The sequence below is a fragment of the Typopeltis vanoorti genome, chromosome 13 (assembly GCF_054136105.1).
Source record: "Typopeltis vanoorti isolate ZY-2024b chromosome 13, IOZ_Tvanoo_1.0, whole genome shotgun sequence".
Classification (NCBI taxonomy): domain Eukaryota; kingdom Metazoa; phylum Arthropoda; class Arachnida; order Uropygi; family Thelyphonidae; genus Typopeltis; species Typopeltis vanoorti.
The window spans coordinates 104,104,282-104,117,774 of record NC_143561.1 but is presented as its reverse complement, the minus strand read 5'-3'; the positions used below and the strand labels follow the sequence as shown (position 1 = coordinate 104,117,774).

The following is a 13,493-nucleotide window of genomic DNA, read 5'->3' as shown; positions in this document are numbered from 1 at the left end:
AAATAAAAACTGAATGTGAGAATTACAGAGGTATTTCCTTACTGAGTGTTCCTGGCATGATCTATGCAAATATACTTGAGAAACGGTTGAGAAGAATTGTGGAAGAAAAGCTTGGTGAAGGACAAGCTGGATTCGGGCAAAATAGAGGCTGTCAGGATCAGATCTTCACTTTACGATAAATAGTTGAGAAAGCATGGGAATATAACAAAGATCTGTATTTAAGTTTTGTCGATTTGAAAAAGGCATATGACAAGGTGCCAAGAGAGAGAGAGAAGCTATTCAATATGCTACAGTTATATGGTGTCAGTGGGGCATCATATCAAGCAATACTTAGTCTTTATCTGAGTTGTAAGTCAGCAGTTAGAAGTAAAGGAAGTACAGGAAGATGGTTTAATGTTAAATCTGGTGTGAGACAAGGATGTACATTATCCCCTCTGTTATTCATTATCTATATGGATCACATTATGAAGGAAAGTGGTATTAAACATGATATCAGAATTGGAGATGTTGATGGCAGCTCTTTGCTTTATGCGGACGATGTTATACTTCTAAATAAATCCGCTACAAGTTTGCAAGATTCCCTGACTAAATTGAATAACTGTTGTAATAGATATGGTATTAAGGTCAGCATTAAAAAGACAAAGACAATGAAAATAGGTAGAATTGTTGAAAATGTCAACTGTGTTGTGAATGGGGAACCTATGGAACAAGTAAAACGTTTCAGCTACTTAGGCAAGATTTTTACTAAAGATGGTAAATTAAATATGGAAATAGACAACAGAATAAACAAAGCTGGTATGGTAGGAAGTCAATTGAATAAATTCATACGGAATAAGAGAGAAATTAGTCGGAACACTAAATTAGCTGTATACAAGACAGCGTTCAAACCAGTTTTAACTTATGGATATGAGAGCTGGGTCAGAAGTAAAACACTTGACCAAAGACTAGAGACCGCAGATATGAGAGTCCTGAGAAAGATTAGAGGCATGAACAGATGGCATCAATGGCAATATCATATTAAAAATGAGGATATTAGGAAAGAACTTGACATTGTCAGCATCCAGGAATGCGTTAGCAGAGCTAATCTCAGGTGGTATGGTCACTTAAACAGAATGGGTGAAGAAAGATTAGCAAAACAAGTGTTCTCTGCCAGGTTGGCAGGAAAATGACCCAGAGGAAGACCAAGATATAGGTGGATTGATATGGTACAAAGTGCCTTAGACAATAGAAATATAAGATCTGATAATGTTGGAGTTTTGACAAGTAATGACTGATTTGGAGGAAAATTGTAGATAAGAAATTAGTAATGATGTAAATTTTTCATATAGTGTTATCATATCCTGTACACCCCTTGAGGGTAGATGTCAGGAATTTGATGATGATGAGGGTGGGAGGCCAAGGACTCGCTGGATAGATTATATCCAAAACCTCGGGTGGACACCTTTGGGAATCCCACCAGAACACTTGAGCTTGGTAGCAGGGGGATTGTGACCACTGGAAGTTCCTCTTGCAGCTGTTGCCCCAACAACCCAATCAGGAAAGGTGGGCCTTGAAGATGTATGTATGATCATGATGACTATTTTTACAGTCATGCTGAAGGTTGAATATTAACAGAAATAGCAGAACCTGCTGTGATGATATGAGTGCCATGACAAAATCGCAACCTGCAAACATATATGGAGATCTGTTCTCAGGAAGAATGTTGACAGAACTGAGATAACTGTTACAGTAATGACCATCTTCAGAAATATAATTCATAAATATATCTAATTGCATTCAATGATCAAGGTAGAGTGAAACCAAAGCATTTGCATACAGTTTATTTTAAAATTGTAAAAATTTGGTTTGTTTTAATAGTTTATTCTAGATCCAGTAGTTGTCATACACTATTTAATCAAAAATATCCAGATATCTGCTCATCGAGCTCTCACACTAATATGTAAGGCTTCAATTTGATCCACTATTTGTTGCTATAGCAGCCATCAATATTCTGGGAAGGCTTTCCACTAAATATTGGTATGTAACTACCCTTCCATTATTCCAGAACAGCATTAATGAGGTCAGTCACTGATGTTAGGCAGTTCAGCGCTTAGTTTGTACAATCAACATTTTAATTCATTCCATAGGTGTTTGTGGATTGAGGGCTCTGTGTAGGCCAGTAAACATCCACCTCAAACCATTCCTGCACAGACCTTGCTTTGTGGATGGGGGAGATGACTGGTATGTCGACACAGGAAAGGGTCTTCTCCAAACCATTGTCAAAGTTGACATACAGAATTGCCAAGAATGTCATTATAAGCCATAGTGTTAAGATTCTCATCACTGGAACTAGGAAGCCCCAGCCTGAACCACAAAAAACAGCAAAAGACCATGATGCCTCCTCTACAAAACCACACAGATGGCACAACACATTCACGACAGGTACCGTTCTAGAATCTACCAAACCCAGACTAATCCAGAGAACGTATTACTGCTCCAGAGTCCAATGGCAGTGAGCTTTACACCACTCGACCAAATGATTGGAATTGCCCCTGCTGACGTCAGGCCACGGAATCCCATATTTTTCTGTTGCCAGCAAATAGTCGTGAACGTTGCTCACAAAGATATTTTATCAGTAGCAAGTGTTTCAACGAGGACAGTTTTTTTGTAATGTATGCTTGAGCACTTGATGATCCTGCTCTGTGATTTTATATGATCCATGAGGTTGCAACTGTACTGTTGTTGCTCATGGCCCATTTCACTGTTAACACTAGTCTATGAAGACTGTGTTTCCTTTTATACCTGTATGAGCATGATGAATATAGCCAATAATCAATACTATGAAGGGGTGTCTGGATATTTTTGATAACAGAGTGTATATAGAACACAAAATGTTCAGACCTATTACCACATTCTAAACAATTTACTTATCTGCAATGATAGCAGACCTACATGTATTGGCACAATGTCCCTTGTAATTTCCAGTCCAGAAAGTAATCCTGGAACAATAATATGAAAGATTTTGTTTGGCTTACTTACAGCATAATCTTAGGCTTAGAATTCTAGCAAATGCATCTAATACTATGAATAATCTAGTATTGCTTTACAGGAGATGGTGCATATAGTACAAGATTTCTGAAATGACCAGAAGTCCTGAAAAATCAATTGTCTATGTAGTCAATGAGGTCAGGTTAGGTTATTATGATTTTCTCACACCAAGGGACTCACTTAGCAACAGTTCAAGGACAAGTACTGATTATATATGTAATCAAATGAATTTTCATATCCAATGGAATAATAAAATATTAACTTTGTTGTAGAAAGGCTTATATGTTGGCAACATGACTATTAAATTATTTAAGGAATTTACAACGTATACTGGAATATCAATTAAAAGAAACTTTAATAAATACTTCCTATATTTCGGCAATATCACACTGCCATCTTCATGGGAACATACAAATATGGCACGTGCACGCAGGTACTACAAAAAGCAAATGAGGCAGAAGATAAGAAACTACTGTTGTTCCTAAAGTCCTAAAGGTGCCCCCTAGCAGGCTATATTGGGTTATCTTGGCCATTGGGCTGATGCTCTCGTGACTTAAGTCTTCCAAATTGTGGGGCAGTTTCATACTTCCTATATTTCGTACTTAAACTTGCTGCGGTGTATTACTTTGGATTTCTTCCAATGTATTCTGTGGCGGGTATCTAGAGCATGGTCTGCAAGCCCAGAGTGGCTGTACTGGTGAAACTGGAGGTAGTCTTTGTATTCTGAAATACTGATTTCGCTGCCCTGTCTGTTTGGCCAAAAGTAGGACAGTTCTCAGCTGCAAGGGACCTGGTATACCCCAGGTACGTCTAGGAGAAGTGGTTGGTCTTTCGTAGAGCGGATAAGGGATGCCAACTTTTTATATGGTCTGTAACAAGAAGTCGGGTCATATTTTTTTAAGGATTTTGGTTATTTTTTCAGAGGTACCTTGGATGTAGGGAATGGTGATAGATTCAGTGTAATCTTTATTGGGGAGGGGGCTTGTGGTTTACTGATTTTAATAATTTTTGGAGGGGTTGTAGCGATTGGCTAAGAAAGTATTAAGGATGTGGTTTAGTTCAGTGGTTAGGGTATTTTCATCTGAACAGATTAATTTTGTCCTGTTATATAGTGTTTTAATAACCCCATATTGTTGTGAGGGGGGGGGATTGCTGGTGAATGTATCTGCCTGTATGGGTGGGTTTTCTATAAACAGAGAAAACCAAGGATCCATCAGGCTGGCGAGTGATATCTCAGTGGGATTTTTGCTTCTGAATTTACGTGTATCTTTATTTTTCAGGAGATGAAACTATCGCACGATGCATACAGCTACATCTTGTTTGAGTGTCTAAGAAAGGGGAGGCTTTTGTTTTCCTCTTTTTTCAATGTGAACAGGACTCTGTCACCAATACAGCCACTCTGGGCTTGCAGACCATGCTCTAGATACCCACCACAGAATATGTTGGAAGAAAGCCAAAGTAATACACCGCAGCAAGTTTAAGTATGAAAGATTATTCACAGAATCAGCCTCAGCTCTAAAAAACGTTCCAAATTTGGGTGCATGTAAAAAACCTCAACAAATTTGGGTGCATGTAACTGCCCCAAAATTTGGGAGACTTACATCATGAGAAATTCAGACCAACGGCCAAGACAACCCAATATAGCTCACTAGGGAGCACCGTTAGGACTTTAGGAACAACAGTAGTTTCTTATCTTCTGCCTTATTTGCTTTTTTGTAGTGCCTGCGTGCACGTGCCATATTTGTATGTTCCCATGAAGATGGCAATGTGACATTGCCGAAATATAGGAAGTATTTATTAAAGTTTCTTTTAATTAATTTTCCAGCATACGTTATAAATTCCTTAAATAATTTAACAGTCATTAACTTTATTTTAGTCTGATTATGTTATGAATTTATTAAAAGCCATTTGAGTGCATGTGTGGAAATCATTTCTGTAATAATAGTGTTATAGAAGCCTTATAAAGAATAAGAGAAATACAATAATAACAATATAGTTTGTTATATTTATTTAACAATTATTTAACATTCCAGTTACTGTCACTGAGCTAGAGGTATATTCACCAATTTTTGCAGTTTGGAGAATCTTATATGAACTCAACATATAAACAAATCTCTCAGCCTATTAAATATGGAGACTTATACTTCAAAGAGTAATCGACATTTTTAGAATACTCGAAGTAACTACAACAGAGAAAAAAAAAAGATCTGATTATTTTGTTAAAACTTGCATTTCAAGTTAAGTATTTTATAGTTAAAGAAAAAATATGTATATATGTCTAAAGACCAGATTCTCCAAATCCATTTAATTACTATAATGACAGTGGTGGCAACTTGGAAGATACGGTGACATGAATTATCACGTGTATATTTCCTCTTCCATTTGAGCTTTTTATATATATATTAATTAAAAACCTTTGGTAGTGGCTTGCTAAATCCTTCAAATAACACATGCCAATAATGGGCTTCCAAAATTTTTATCATTAAACTCTAGTGTAATTTTTATGCAAAATTATAAAAGTATGAAATTGTACTCTATGTTAGGATAATATTTAGGTGAATTTCCTGTAGCAGACTAGCAAAAATCCTATTATTTTCTGATTTAAAATAATCTACCAAAAATATTTTGATATTATTTAATATGCAAGAAACAGATGGAAGCAAAATCTTATCTACTGTTCAGTAACAACTATATTTTTATGGTACTTGGTGTTTAAATACTGGCAATTCAAACACAATAAGCAGATACTATATCACAATGCTTTTCTTTAATTGTGTTGTGTGAGTGCCTCATATTTAATTAAGTAAAACTTTTTTCTCAAAATCTATCTTGTAATAAATAAGCATCTCCAGCTGAAATTATAGTATAGAGAAGTACCATAATTTCAGTAAAGGAAAAATAAGTTAGGAATTATCATATTTATTGAACAGAAAGTTATTTCTGATCTGGTTTGAATACTTTTGTTACACACTCCAAGGCCACCAGAAGTGTCATGAATTCTCAAAAAAGAATCACGCTCAATTATATTGTCTGACAGTACGATAATTGTTTTATCAGGAGAATAATCTTAATATCAGTTTTAACACAATGCTTTTTTGAAGAAAGATGATTCTTTCTTATCCTACCTTCTTCAACTCTAATAAAAATACTTGATAAATTTCATAATCTGTTATCATGATGTAACAGATCCCATTAAACGCTGAGTACTAAAAATAAGTCAAATGGGATAGGACATGAGGTGCTAATGGAAATGTGGAAGCAAAAAGCATATTATCAAAATTTACATACTAGGAAATTTCTAAGTTCAGTAAAATAGTTGTACAACAAGTCTTATGACTTGTAGATCTAGGAAAAGAGAAGCCTTTAACATAGCAAATATTTGGTCTCTTTCTAAATTTATTTTCAATACTGTTTAAGGTTTGTATCATAATTTATAGATATGTCAACAAATAAATGTTTAAATTTCAGAATTTTTAACCGCTTGAAAACATTCAACTGGATTTTTTTTTTTTTTTTTTTGTTATTTAGACTTAGTTTTTTGTTGAATGTGAACTGTAAATTTGCTCCTAAGCAAGGAGAAGAACAGCTATCAAAATTATATTTTATTCTATTACCTTGCTCAGTACCATGCATTCTATGTTGTGAATTACCAATATTTATTATTGATCACGAATTTTAAATTTAGATGTATGGGTGAAAACCAATGATAAATTTTTTTTAAGTTATTTTTCTTTTATATAAAATCTAAAGGAGAAAAGGGAGCATATTAATTAAATACCTAGGTAATAATGCAAAATATGTAGCTTATTCAGCATAAATTTCATTATAAAACTAACATTTTTCCTTCCCTAAAACAGCTCTGAGAAGTAGCAGAAGACATTAAAGTTAAGCATATATGCTTACCTAAGGTGGTTAAAATTGCATAAATACAATTGTGCATAAAGGTTATCTACTAATCTGCAATCTTTAATACTATGCCATGGTAATGTCTGCACATCTCTTACCAACCTTTACAGTAGAAACCTGATATCTGAATGGTAGAAGGAGAAGCAGTAAAGACAAGTGGAATTGCTCAATCTGGTAGTTATGACCAATGCTCACCAGATGTACACAAAGAATAATAGTAAGCATATTTTAATGACAAATTATTCAATAACAGCTTCTTTGTAATACTGTTTTGAATTCTGCCTAATGAATGGATCAATATTAACACCAGAATTATTCCTTGTTATAAGATATTATAGTCCAGTGAACTAGAAGAGAAAAATTTCTATAATTTACGAGTGGTTATAACTCAAATATTTCCTTTATAAAATTAACTCAAGCTTTTCCACTCAATTAACTAATATTATAGTAACAAATAGCAAGATAATAAATAAAACTATGCAAGAAAGACAAAAGAAAACATTGCATGAAATAACAAACTTATTCTACTCAGTGCTGATCAAATAGTTTCTATTTTTGCACTGTCCAATAAGCACTGTAAAGAGAAACTTGATTTTTTTTTTAAATTAATAATTAAAATCAACTAAGGAATCAGTAATTTCTTTTAAACTTTCTAGGTTGATAATGAATAATCTTAATGTATTTATATAAATGTATGTTGTCATCCACACAGAAAAACTGCCAGTTGTTACAAATATTTCTGAATATATTTTTTTATTATTGTAAAGAAATTATATTGCAAATCATTTACTAAAAATGGTCTCAGAACAACTGATAGTCTGGATTATTATTTTATTTATTATTATTATTTTTTTGTTATAATACTGATATTAGAAAATTAAAATACATGTACATCAATATAAAAACTATACAATCACCAACTTCTCTCTCAGTCTTTTTTTAAACTTTTTCTACACTTGATTACCTAAAGATTTTTCAACAGCAATTATAGCGCAGTTCCTTTATGCACATTTGTAAATAATTACAACTCTCCTATCAAACCTTAAGGTTAAAAAAAAAATCCACAAATGAGTTTTAAGCAGCCACTAAAAGCAGTGAATTTCTTTTAACATATGATTTAAAACAAGCAGAATTCAGCTAGGAAATATGAACAAAATAGTTATGCTTTATCGTATTCAATGCATTCACATGTTAGTGCTACAAATAATAAATTACACTTATTTCTTTCTTGCTTTTTTTTTTTTTTTTGGTTTAATGGTATGGTCATTAAGGAGATCTGCAGAGAACAATATCTTAGAAAGAAATTATATGTAGAGAAAGGGTAAAAAATGAACAAGTTAACTTTTTAGTACAACATATGTCAACTGCATCTAAGCAAAGATGATAAAAACAGTGTTTAGCACAAATTACACACCAAAAATGGATATACATACATACCTACACACAGCAAAATCTTTCTGACTATATGCATCCAAGATTACATAATACAAATCAATGTACCTCTATGAATGTCTCTAGCTTCTTAGGAACTAATCCTTTAAAGGGGATAACATACTTTCTGATTACTTGTGCACACAAGCATTGGAGATTGAGGTAGCGAAGGGGATAGACATCTAGAAGAGGGACACTGCGTGCAAGATAGAGTGGGGTTTTATGTTCTAAATTGCACAAATCTAAGTGGGCACCATGGTTCAAGAGAGTTTTAAAAACAGCTCGAGCACAAGGTTTATTCATAGCAGCTACATGTAATGCAGTATTATTGTCATAATCTACTGCATTTGGACAAGCTCCAACTTCTAACAAAAGGTCAACAACTTCTGGTGATGGAAAAGTGCAGACAGGATAACGTCCAACTGATGATGAGTCTCTGAAACATGCTAAATGCAATGGGGTCCAGCCATTGCGAGCTCGAGGATTCATTCTAACTAATTTATATACACTTTGTTTTAATTCCATATCTTGTTCAGTAGTAATGTGAGGCTGTAATCTGCACATAAGGCCAATAAGGTGCATGACTATAATTAGTGTCCTATGGAAGTGACTTGAATCACGCTCTGCTGGTGGCACTTTAGATACATGTTGCATCGCAGTTTCCACCTCTCGCAATGCTCTCTGAAATACACCAAGTACATCTGGAAACGAAACTGGTGGAATACGGCGTGTTCTTGTCCAAGTTTCTGACATCATAAAAGAAAACAGTTCAGCAAAGGATAGAAGGCTACTCTGTGTCATTGGACTTAGTGGTTCTAAAACCCTCTGCTGAACATCTAAAGCATACATCCAGAGTCGAATACATCTTTCAAAATTACCTGTATCTGCATATACTGCACCTCTATAACGGATATAATATGAAGTATCAGGATGAGCAGGACCAAGAATTCTTTCTCGCACAAGTAATGCCTGCATTCGCATTTCATCGGGATCACATATCAATTCTTCAAGATGGCTTAAGCTACGAACTTCTGTGGCATTTTCATATGCTGCAATTGGAGAAGGAGATAATGGTTTTTCCAATGGAACAATGCTATTTGTGTACCTCTCTTCCATAGCCCTTCGCCACCACTTAATTGCACCTAGCATATCTCTTTTCTTATCCACATATGTGGCACCAAGAAGCTCTAGAGCATCGATCATTTCTTTCTTTGTACATGAAGGCATCGAAATAAGATATTCAACAATGGGAGTATGGCCTGTTACAGCTGCTGCTAAAAGTGGGGTCATTCCAAAGGAATCAACATCCATTCTGGCTCCATTTGCTAATAAGAGCTTTAAAATATCAAGACTTCCAGATTCTGCACAATCATGCAATGCAGTATTACCTATAAATAAGGAAGTGAATATTAGAATATCCCAATACTTATAATCCAAAGTAAGTAAAGAAACTTAGTGATTTCACACATACTGAATAAATTTAGATGTATAGATCTCGTAGTTTAAAAAAAAAATGACAATCAATCTTGCAATATTCTAAAATAAATCTATTTTTTGTGTTATAAGACATTTATCTGTCATAAGGGCATTTAAAAGATATGATAATTAACAACCAAAACACCAAAAATTTCAGATTTCTCACTCACTCTCTCTTTTAACCAGTAACTGGTACAAAGTGTTCTGAATTAGGGTCTTGAATCTGGCATGCACACACACACACACACACACACACACACACAATAGTATATACCTTCTATGAGTTTCCTATGTGCATATTAAGATTGTAAATGCTGGCTGGAACCTTCTGCTAAGAAGAGAAATGAACTGAAAGGTAAGCTCACTAGCTTTTGATTTTAACTTAAAACTTTTTCATTCGTGACACTTGTGCTGTTTTCCCTCCATCCTGTTTAAGTCTAGTAAATAAAGATGATCATACAGTCGGGTCTCTTTTTATGCAGCAGTACGTTCCACAGAAAACTGCATATAAAAAAATCACACAAAAAAGACCTAACTACATTGAAAAATTAGGGACACATTCCATAATTTTCTAAAACCACATTAAACCGAAGCAATGAATTAAAAAAAACTTAAAATCGCATGAAAAAGTTTATAAAAATTCAGGAAAATAAGAATGCCTAAGTTTATTTTAAAACTTTATTCATTTAATTTTATTGAAAAGTAACAATTTTTTTTACATTTTTTCATCAGAATTATCGTCGCTATTAGACAATAGTCCACACGATTAGCCTAGTGACTGTGCGCTTCGCAACCATATGCCTGGGGAAGGAGTGTCCTAGGTTCGATTCCCGTCGGCGACATGAGGAGCTTAAGGATCTTCCTCAGCCATAGCCAAATTAGCTGGTCTTGGACGTGAATAACAGGTTCCCCCCCCCCCCCCCCCCAAGTTTATCTGGGGTTTTTCATCCTGCAAGCAAGCAAACTGGCCTGTGAACACACACGGATTACAGTCGTGAATATCGCCCTTAGGGGATGCACCAGGAGTGGCAAACTGGCACATTAATATGCCAATAATCATTAGAAGGGGACTCAACCCATCCTAGGATGGACGAGAAGGATAGGATTAGACAATATTTAGCAATGTTTGCAAACTTTGCGAAATCGCGTCCATCACCAGAAGAGCTAGTCAGCGCATCAGATCTGTATGGTTCTTCACAAACAGAATTAGCTTCACCCTTGTTCTGTGTTGATTTTTTTCTTCTGACAATGTAATTAGTGTTTAAACTTTGCGATGATGATTTTACTAATTTCTTATACAGCTCACGATATCCAGACATATAGTTCTTCAGCTCATGTTGGAATTTAAAGGCCCGTTCAGAATTTGTGTCATTAACAAGAAAATGATTTTCCAATTTATGGCACAGTTCAAGACCTTTTCGAATTATATTTGCAGTGAGGGGGACAGGGTTTTCTTCCGCTTCACTATCTTTTTCTGGATCTTCGACGATATCTAAAGTTAATTGATATCTAATGATATCATCGTCACTTAAGGCATTATCCACAAGAAATTCGTCTACATCATTCTGCCTAAATGAATCAAAATCTTCATTTCATGTGCCAAAGTAATGATTTCAGCTAATAATGTAGATGTTTGAATGGTTGCACTGTTTGCAACACATCCAGGCCAAGCTGCTTTCCAGCAGGCATCTAAAGTTTGTGGTCTTATTTTAGTGATAGCAGATGCAACATGATTTAAACAGTGCAAAATAGAAATTTTTTTCCACATGTCAGTTACTGTTAATGATTCATTAACAGTAACTGACGTTATTGGATACAGTTTATCCAATATAAATTGAAAAGTGTGCTTGATGTAACATTTTTTAAAAGTAACAATTATGCCTTGATCTAATTGCTGAATATTGCTTGTTGTTTTGGGTGGAAAAAACACTACCTGCACATTTGGATATTCTAAATGTGGATGACTTAGTGCATTGTCAGCAATTAATAAAATTTTAAAATCGAGAGCTTTTTGCTTCATATATGTTTCCACTTCTGGTACAAAGCAATTATTGAAACCATTCAGTAAATACAGCAGTTGTTACACAGGCCTTTGTATTAGCCATCCAATGTATCCGCAGCATCCAATGTAAAATGCAAAGATCTGTTTTAGATCTTTGCATTTTACAGCATGTGGTATTAGAGATCAATTTACTAGGAAGGGTTTTAACATTAGATCCCCTGATGCACTGCTACAAAGTAACAACGTTACTCAATCTTTGCTTGCTTTTTTCTCAGACTTTGCGATGCAAGTTTGACTAGGTATTTTCTTCTAAAACAATCCTGTTTCGGCAGTGTTAAACACTTGATCGGGAAATACCCACCATATTCAATAATTTGGCTAACTTCTCTTGAAAATTTTTGGCTGCTTCATCTGCTGCTGCAAATCGAATGCACTTCACATCATGAAGTGCATTCGATTTTAAAAACCTGGTTAGCCATCCTTTGCTAGCCAAAAATTCATTATCAGCATGGGAAGCAGAAGTAATGGCTCAAATTCCTTCACCTGATCTAAAACTGAAGAGTTTTTGTTTAATTAAATAACCACTTATAGGAATTCTTCGAGTTAATTCTTCAATCCAAATTATGAGTGCTCGTTCCATTTTTATTAATAAAGCATCTCTTGAGTATGATGATAATTTGGCACTTAGTTTTGTGCCAGAAATACAGATTTTCTTATTCGACTTCATTCTTTTTAATTGCTCTTATAGTAGATTTGCCTAAATTAAAAATTATACCAATCGCCATAAATCCCTCTCCTAAGCAATCTAAAATTGCAATTTTCTTTTCCGAAGAAATTGCTTTTCTTGGTGCTTTTTTCCCTCTATTGAGCCAAATTAAATCTTTAAAATAAAAATTTGCAAAATTTAGACTTACCATAATGAGAAGACAAACACTACTCACATGCAAAATTAAACTTCATGGGCACTCACTGCTTACATGTTATGTTACACCAGAATGTGCTGCAACATGCTGTTCATTATTACAATGGAGAAATCCCAAATTTGAATGAAACATGCACTGCATAACTTCAAAAGCGCAAAAAAAAAGAGACCTGAACGTGCATGCTTATGTATATGATTTGGGGGCTATATTTATGGTTTTTTTGAAGTTGTCTGCAAGGATAGAAAAATTAGAACTCCATGGTGGACATAGGAAGTTAAAGAGGCAGTGAATTTATCTTTGTTTAGAATACAGAGACAAATGCAGGAATGCTAAACATTGTGCAAAACTAGTTAAACAAAAGCCATGGGAGGACTTTGGCAAGAATATAGAAAATAAATATCAAGAAGGTGGCAAAATATTCTGGAGGTTGTTGAAGAAGCTTAGGAATGGTGGAAAGAGTACTGTAAAAGGAGTTAGAGATGATAAAAATGACATGAAAACGGAAGAAAAAGATATCCTTGAAGTATGGAGTAATTACTTTGAAAAACTGCTAAATGAAACAAGCAATGATGACAGCACAGTGGTAAAAAACACTGACCAGGCATGCAGCCAGGAATACATATCCATACTTGAAGTAGAAAAAGCCATCAAAGGCTTAAAATGTGGAAAGGCAGCAAGTAGATGATATTCGACCAGAAATGCTGAAGTATGGTGGTATAAAAGTCTTA

The 13,493-nt window shown here is 34.6% G+C and overlaps 1 protein-coding gene across 2 annotated transcripts in view; it reads right to left on the bottom strand.

Moving 5' to 3' along the window:
* Positions 1–5,012: 5,012 nt before the first annotated feature.
* LOC150100428 (protein fem-1 homolog C) overlaps positions 5,013–13,493 on the bottom strand; it is a 50,678-nt gene continuing 42,197 nt past the window's right edge. Inside the window, exons 4-5 of one of the 2 annotated variants that reach the window (XR_016549253.1) lie at positions 8,371–9,752; positions 5,013–5,210 (exon numbers count right to left, since the gene is read on the bottom strand). Coding sequence is in view for 1 of the 2 variants with exons in the window: in XM_090402837.1 (XP_090258963.1) it covers positions 8,425–9,752 (1,328 nt within the window). In the remaining variant the exon portion in view is untranslated. Of the gene's footprint in view, positions 9,753–13,493 lie in introns of both variants that reach the window. The other variant, XM_090402837.1, reaches the window with a different exon arrangement.